Source organism: Glycine max, chromosome 9, assembly GCF_000004515.6.
Source record: "Glycine max cultivar Williams 82 chromosome 9, Glycine_max_v4.0, whole genome shotgun sequence".
Classification (NCBI taxonomy): domain Eukaryota; kingdom Viridiplantae; phylum Streptophyta; class Magnoliopsida; order Fabales; family Fabaceae; genus Glycine; species Glycine max.
In genome coordinates, this window is record NC_038245.2 from 8,567,310 (window position 1) to 8,575,331 (window position 8,022).

Below are 8,022 nucleotides of genomic sequence, written 5' to 3' on the forward strand. Positions count from 1 at the left end.
CCTTCTACTAATTACAATGATTGAACCATCATCTAATGTTGCAACTGCAACTACAACAAGGAAAAATAAGACAGACCCTGGTTGGAAGTATTGTCATCCACTTGTGGAAGGGGATACAAACACCATTCTTTGTAATTACTGTTGAAAAATCACAAAGGGAGGAATAAACAAAGCCAAAGAACACTTGATTGGGAAGTCAGGTAACGTTGCATCTTGCAAGAAAAATCCACCAAATGTAGTCAAAGAGCTGAAGGAATGTATGTCTAACAAAAAAGTGGGACCACTTATAGTAGGCAGTGGTAATGTGACAAATATAAGAGATTTTGAATTTGGTGAACCAATTGGATGTGATGGAAGTGAAGATTAGTTTGCTGACTCTTGCAATGCTACTACTTTGGCTCCAAAGACAAAGTGTGAGACTAAAAAAGGACCAATGGACAGGTTTTGTAAGAATCCAAAAAATGCAATCAATCGGAGAAAAATGGAGATGTTGAGGCAAATAAACATAAGAGAGTCAATATATAAGAATGAAGTATTTAACGTGCATCAATATATTGCTCGCTTTTGGTACTAAGCTGGTTTGTCATTCAACCTCATTAAATTGAAAAGCTTTGAGAATATGGTTGCAGCCATTGGTCAATATATATGGGCGACATTTGCCCATTCCAAGCTATCATGACATTAGAGTTCCACTCCTAAAGAAGGAAGTTGAATACACTGAAAATTTGATGAAAGGCCACAGGGAGCAATGGGTCAAGTATGGTTGTACTATTATGTCTGATGCATGGACTGATCAGAAACAAAGATGCATCATTAATTTTTTGGTTAACTCTCTAGCTGGTACAATGTTTTTGAAGTCTGTTGATGGCTCTGATTTTGTAAAGACATGTGAAAATCTTTTTGAGTTGCTTGATGCTATTGTGAAGGAAGTTGGAGAAGAAAACGTTGTTCAAGTTGTAACTGATAATGAGAGCAATTATGTTTTAACGGATAAGTTGTTAGAGGACAAAAGGAAACATATTTATTGGACTCCTTGTGCAGCTCATTGTATTGATTTGATGCTTGAAGACATTGAGAAGCTTCCCTTGATAAGGAAGACAATTAGAAGGGCAATTAATCTAGTTGGGTTTATCTATGCCCATTCCAGTACCTTAAACTTGTTGAGAAATTGTACAAACAAGATGGAATTGGTGAGACATGCTGTTACTAGATTTTCCACTTCTTATCTAACCTTGGAAAGGCTCCACAAAGAGAAAGCTAATATTAGAAAGATGTTTATTTCTGATGAATGGATCTTAAACAAGTTATCTAAGGAGCCTAAGGGGAAAGAAGCTACAAAGGTAGTGCTCATGCCTTCTTTTTGGAATAGTGTGGTTTACACTCTTAAAGTCATGGCTCCACTTGTCAAAGTGCTACATCTTGGGGTTGGTGAAAGGAAACCAGCCATGGGCTATATTTATGAAGCAATGGACAAGGCAAAAGAAACAATTATCAAGTCTTTCAACAATAATGAAAGCAAGTACAAAGATGTGTTTGCAATCATTGATAAAAGATGGAATTGTCAGCTTCATAGGCCATTGCATGCAGCTGCCCACTTCTTAAATCCAGAGTTCTTTTATGACAACAATGATTTGGAGTTTGATTTTGAGGTCACCAATGGATTGTTTGATTGCATTAAGAAGTTGGTTCCACAATTTGATGTGCAATAGAAAATTCTAACTGAGTTGCATCTTTACAAGATTGGTGCTGAACACTTTGGTTTTGACTTTGCAATGGCTCAAAGGAAAACCCATCAATAAACTTTTACCAAATGACAAATACAAATACTATACTATTTTTTTTACATATTAATGTTATAATTCATAATTCTAAGTTATGCTCTTGGTTGAAATTGTAGCATATTGGTGGTGAATGTTTGGGTCACAAACTCCAAATTTGAGAAGCTAGCTATTAAAATTTTGAGTTTGACTTGCAGTGCTTCAGGATGTGAAAGAAATTGGAATGTATTTGAGCAAGTAATTGTGACAACTTTAACTATTCTTTTTAATTTTTATTTAATTTTGATGGTCAAGTTTTATTTGGAGTGTATTTGAGATTGATATCAAGATTTATTTGTTATGTTGTAAATTCATTCCAAAAAAAGAAATAGGCTTGAACACAAGAGGTTACATGATTTGGTGTTTGTCAAATACAACCAACAATTGAAGCAAAGATATAATGCAAGAGATGAAATTGATCCAATTTCTCTTAATGATATTGATGTGTGCAATGAATGGCTCGTGGGAGAGATGGATGAAGATAATGATAATGATGCTGAAAATGATTTGGTATTTGAAGATGATGATGCACTAAATTGGGCAACTGTGTATGAGGCTTCGGGGGTTGGAGAGTGTAGGATGTATACTAGGCAGAAATAAAAGGGGAAAGAAAGCAACCAACAAGTGCTGGTATTAGTCCTACTATTGCTGCCCACACTTCTAAAAAACGAAAAATGGTTGTTGGATCTTCATCAAGGAAGCAAAAAGTAGTCCAAGAAAATGATTAGGATCTACAGTTTGAGGATATTGAACTTGAATCTGAAGAAGATGAAATCATGGTTAATTTTGAGGCATTTGATGGAGAAGAGGGAGAGGGAGATGCTCCACTACCTTATGATAACAACGAAGATGATTATGTTGGGATTGAAGAAGATGATTAGAGCTTCAACCTTTACTTTGCACTTTGCATTATGCTTTTATCCTTGTGTTATTTTGAACTCTTGAATGAGTTTATTTGGTGTTGGTACTTGGTTATTATGTGAACTCATGAAACTTTTAGTTTATTTGAATGCGATCCATTATTTTTTTAATTTTTTATTTATATTTAATTTTTATCTATTGTTATATATATATATATATATATATATATATATATATATATATATATATATATATATATATATATATATATATATATATATATATATTGTCCATCATGACGTCCACCATTTGTCGCTATGTCATCCGCCATATTTTTATGGCAAATTTTTGACTTTTCGCCATGAACCGCCATACGTCATTAACAACATTGTTTGCACCTCCCTTTTCTTTTCCTCCAAAACCTCACAAGTAAACATGTACTAAGTCAACTGATAAGAAGATCCATCATTTATTTATATGAGGTAAATACACTCTCCTTTCTGGAGGTTAGTGTTGACTACACTGAATTGTTGAAACCTTTATTATTTGCAAAACTACACTTATGTTCTTTGCTTTGTTATTTTTAATGAGACTGCATGTATGGTCCATAAATAAAAAGTTTAGGAGTTATGTTGAATTTCTTGTAAAAGAAGGATGTCAGTGTAAAAACAGTTAAAAGATTCAATTATGATTGTCAAAAATTCTCTTTTGCTGACATCAAAGTCAACTAGTTTGTGAATTCATGCTTCTGCATCTTGAACTTGAAGGAAGTGTTTGTGTCAAACAGTTTCGACACGGAAGGATACATCTCAGCTTCGGGAATCCTGACTAGGCAAGGACTCATCCAGTGACTACCTCTATTGCTCCAACAGCTCTGGCTCTCCTCAGAGCAGGTGTCACTTGTGTTGGTAAAACTGTCATTGATGAAATGGCTACAGGTTTGGTTTTCTTTGTTCATTTTTTTCACTTATTCTAAAGAACCATTGGTTTTTATTATAATCCTAAGCATTATTTTTAAGTTGCTAGGGACCATCTCTATCACTAAATGAAATTTCATGTGAAAAGAGTGATAATATATTACTGTCATCATTGTCATGTAAATTGTGGCTTGTTAGGCTAAATCTTAGAGTTGGAAGTAATAATATAACTTTTAGTCAGTCAATAGATTATATGGAAAGGACAAGGCTCCTTAATGATTATTTTGTCTCTAAAGTATTTGCGTAAGGGTGTATATCCACCCTTAAAATTTAGTGTGGTATAAGACCACGATGCACTTTAATAATCAAATTTAGTGTGGTAGGAAAAATTATTTTTCCATTCCAGTGAGTTTAATTTTGGCATCATAATAATTTGAACTATTTTTTCAATCATAGGAACTAATACCGGAGGAAGTGTAAGAGTACCTGCATCATGCTGTAGGATTTTTGGTTTCATTGATGACTTTACTAATAATATTTTTCATAATTCTCATTTAAAACAAAAAGTATCATAATGACATTGGGATTAGATAATCTCTTGGGAAACTTACTAGTGGGTTTGTTTTCAGTTTTTCTTAAAACTTCAAAATGAATAAGATATTCTTTCTTCAATCCAATGCTTTGAAATATACATACAATATGCATATATTTGTCTTCATGTTTCTAACGTTCTTCCGTTTTTCTTCTCGAGACTTATTTTCTTGTTTCTATGTTTATATCTAGGATGGTTAACCAGGGATAGTAGGATGTGTAATTTTACAATTGCCATATGTAGCCCCACCAATTAGTAGGAGGTGTAATTCTACAATGTACAAATAACAGTATTTTAAAGCTACACAAATTATGCAGTTAGTTATATCCTGCATGATGTAGGTCTCTATATAAACCTTTTCTTAGAAAAGTGCAGAATTAGTGAAACAAAGTATTTATATTTCCAAAAAAGATACGTAAATTTTTATAATAACAAAATAAAATAAAACAAAAGTTGTTCTTATATAGTATATTTACATATGCAAGGGGAACTGAAATAATTAATTTTTATGAAATAATTTTTTATAAAATTGGACAGTGGATTATTTTTTAGTGAATGATATTTATTTTTTATTCACTTTTAGATCAATCGAGACAAATTAAGTTTTTCTAATTAATAATGTCATTTATTAATTTAGAATCGAGAAATTCAGTATATAATATTTTTTATTAAAAAATATTGAAACACTTTTTGTTAAGTTTTGCCTCTAATTAATAATGTTTCCACGATTCTTTTTTCTTTGTAGGTGAGGCAAAATCTGGTTTGGAGAGACTTCATCAATTTGCTGAAAAGGAACTACAGCTAATTCTTGAATGCTGATGGCCCATCTAAAGAATTCAATGACATTTGCACTAAACTAACTTGATTGACCAGGTAGATGTTCCAGTTTTTTTACGTATTCCTCATGCCTGTCTTTTTATTTGTTTTTTTATTTTCTTGTGTTGTGATTGAAGTTTGACTTTAAATTGGTTATGTAACTTATGTTTTCTTATAGTTTCTTTGAAAAAGTGGCATGCTATGAACATCTTATTTTGGAATTAGGTGAGGTAAATCTACGGCCTCAAGTTGGAATATATGGTGATGACAAAAATACATTTTGTATATCACACATACTCCAAAAAAAATCATTCTTAGTGTTTAGTTTCTGGGGATTTGTTTCCTCCCCCTCCCCCAATGTTTTTCATAAACACCAGTGTTTTTATTGCACAATAAAATTAAAGGTATATGTTTTATTCTTGTAGAACCATTACATTGTTTGATCCAACTTAAGAGTACGATGGAAGAAAATGAATCAGAGCCATGTTCTTCAATTCTTTTGTGCCCTGGAAATGAAGATTACCATGATTTGTAAGTTTAAATTTTTTACTTTTATGTTTTAATTGAGAAAACTATTTCTAATTGACCGACTCTTAAAAATAGCGAAACATGATAGTCTAATCATTTAACACCAATAAATAGTGGCACACGTGAAATAGAAATTAGGCACTCCTAATAAATTGATTAAACTATGTAATTTGATTATTATTATTATTATTATTATTATTATTATTATTATTATTATTATTATTATTATTATTATTATTATTATTATTATTAATTTTTTTGCAAAAAAATATATGGGTTAGTCTAAAATCGATATAGAAAGTGTCTTTACAACGTCGATTTTGTCCAAAATCGATGTTATAAAGGAACATTCAACATCAGTTTTTTAGAACTGATGTAGAAAGTGCTTTAATATCGATTTTTTCAGAACCAATGTTGTGTGGTATATTTTAACATCGATTTTTATAATCAATGTTAACGTTGATACTTTTAACATCGGTAGTTTTAACATTGGTTATGAACTGATATTGAAAATTCTTAATAACTTATGTTGAAAACCTATTTTCTAGTGGTGTAGAAAACAAAAAGGGAGTATAGGAAGCAATAGCCATTAGGTCAGGTTCGGGTGCAAAATCCAATTTGCATATTTCTTGATTGAAGGCTAGGTCATTTGACCAAGTAGTCTAATATAGGATCTTAATTAACTCAACAAATAACAATAACAAGGAGAATGAAACATGAAAAAAATCCTTTGTAGAAAAAAGAATTTTCAGATATAATGTAATAACATAAGAATACAAAGATTTCTCATAGGCAGGGACAATGAACTAGAGAGAGAATGGGATGAAAGCAAAGAAATTTACCTAAAAAGATGAATTAACAAATTCCACATAATTCAAAGAAGCTTGTAGGTGTGAATCATATAATCTATAATAGATTTTGAAGTTCAAAGCCACACAATTCATCTGAAATCGAGTGCTTTTGTATTGGAACACTGAAGCTCAATGTGGAAAAGCTTGTTGGTCGTCTTTGTCGCTCTCAAATAGGTAGTCTAGAGTCTCATTAGGGTTTTGACCTTTTGGGGTATTAGGATTTAGGACTAAAGATTTTTTTATTACTTAAATCAAATATCCTTACGAAGCATTATTTTTCAAAATGTTGAAGAAAATTTCTTTAAAAGTCTTACTTTGATTTTTTTAATTGAATAAATTTTACAAAAAAAAATATTAATTATTTTTTTTGCCTGTGTTATAGTACTATTGCATGGAGAAATAATTAAGAATTAAGCTCTTGAGATAACAAATTGAACAAAAAATAATTTCTCTCAATAGATATTATTTCATATATGTCAGTTTAAGAATCAAGTTTCTAATACTATATTGGAGGAATATTGTTGGAAATTTTCAATAAACCTTATAAAATACCAAATGAGCATCAAAACACATTACGTCAGATTATCAAGAGGTTTTAAGGAATACCTGGATCCATAGAGTTTGATTAACATGCAGCGGAATCTTACAGCGGTCACGAACAATTGGTTTAATGACCTTCCTCAACCAAATCACCTTCTTCCTTATGAGACCTTCGTTTTCTCTTCAGATGGGGAAAGGAGAAACTGTTTGTTGATTTAGTATATTGGGGACCATAACCATACCTTATGTTTTAAACCTATTAGGGTTCTCAATATCCCCTAATGGGCCAAACTGGTTTCCGCTCATTAAGCCCATATCAATTTTCTGGCAGTCTAATGGGCTCACTTAAATAGATCACTTTATATTGAACCCATTTAAATGTAAATAACTAATATAAATGTTATAATATAATATGTAGCCCATATTAATTAATTAAGAATTATAAAATTCCTAACAGAATATGACTATTTTTTTTGGAAAATAAATTGATTTTACTTAATTATAATTATTTAATATAAGGTTTAGTTTGATTTCGTATAAGGATTGAAAATTGTGATTTTTTTTATATATAAAAAAATAGAAGAAGAGATAGACTAGCTTATCCTAGGGAAAAGAGTTTCTAGGACACCAATAGCTAGTCTATTTATAATATATAAATACTAAGACACACAATTATACATTGTCACATTGTTACATTTACTATGCAACATCAACAAATTTATTTGTGTCATCATTTCTCTACAATTCATTTTGTACTAGTTTAAGGATAATTACATATTTCTTATACTTTTGAAATTTGCTTATGTTCATTTGAACAAAAAACTTAGTTTTTTTAACTATGGTTTTCTGGTTTATACCTTTCGTGCTTGAAAAACAATTTAAATGGTGATATAAGGTTATGTTTAATTTAAAATGAATAAACAATTAAGAAAGTTATAAATGTGTGTGCATGCATTTACATGCACATGTGTGCATGTGTAATGATAGACCAAAAAAATATTCCCCCACCCCGTTACATTTATAATAAGATGTATATAGTTTCCTTAATAATTTTGAGAGTAAATTACATAAATCTCTCCTAAGAATAAGTTTCATTAAAT

At 30.8% G+C, this 8,022-nt stretch overlaps 1 protein-coding gene across 1 annotated transcript; it reads left to right on the plus strand.

Annotated features, from left to right (window-relative positions):
• Window positions 1-845: 845 nt before the first annotated feature.
• LOC100803397 (uncharacterized) lies at window positions 846-1,709 on the plus strand. The gene has a single exon (XM_006587982.1). It carries the CDS (start codon window positions 846-848, stop codon window positions 1,707-1,709), a length of 864 nt encoding a protein of 287 aa, XP_006588045.1.
• The last annotated feature ends 6,313 nt before the right edge of the window (window positions 1,710-8,022 follow it).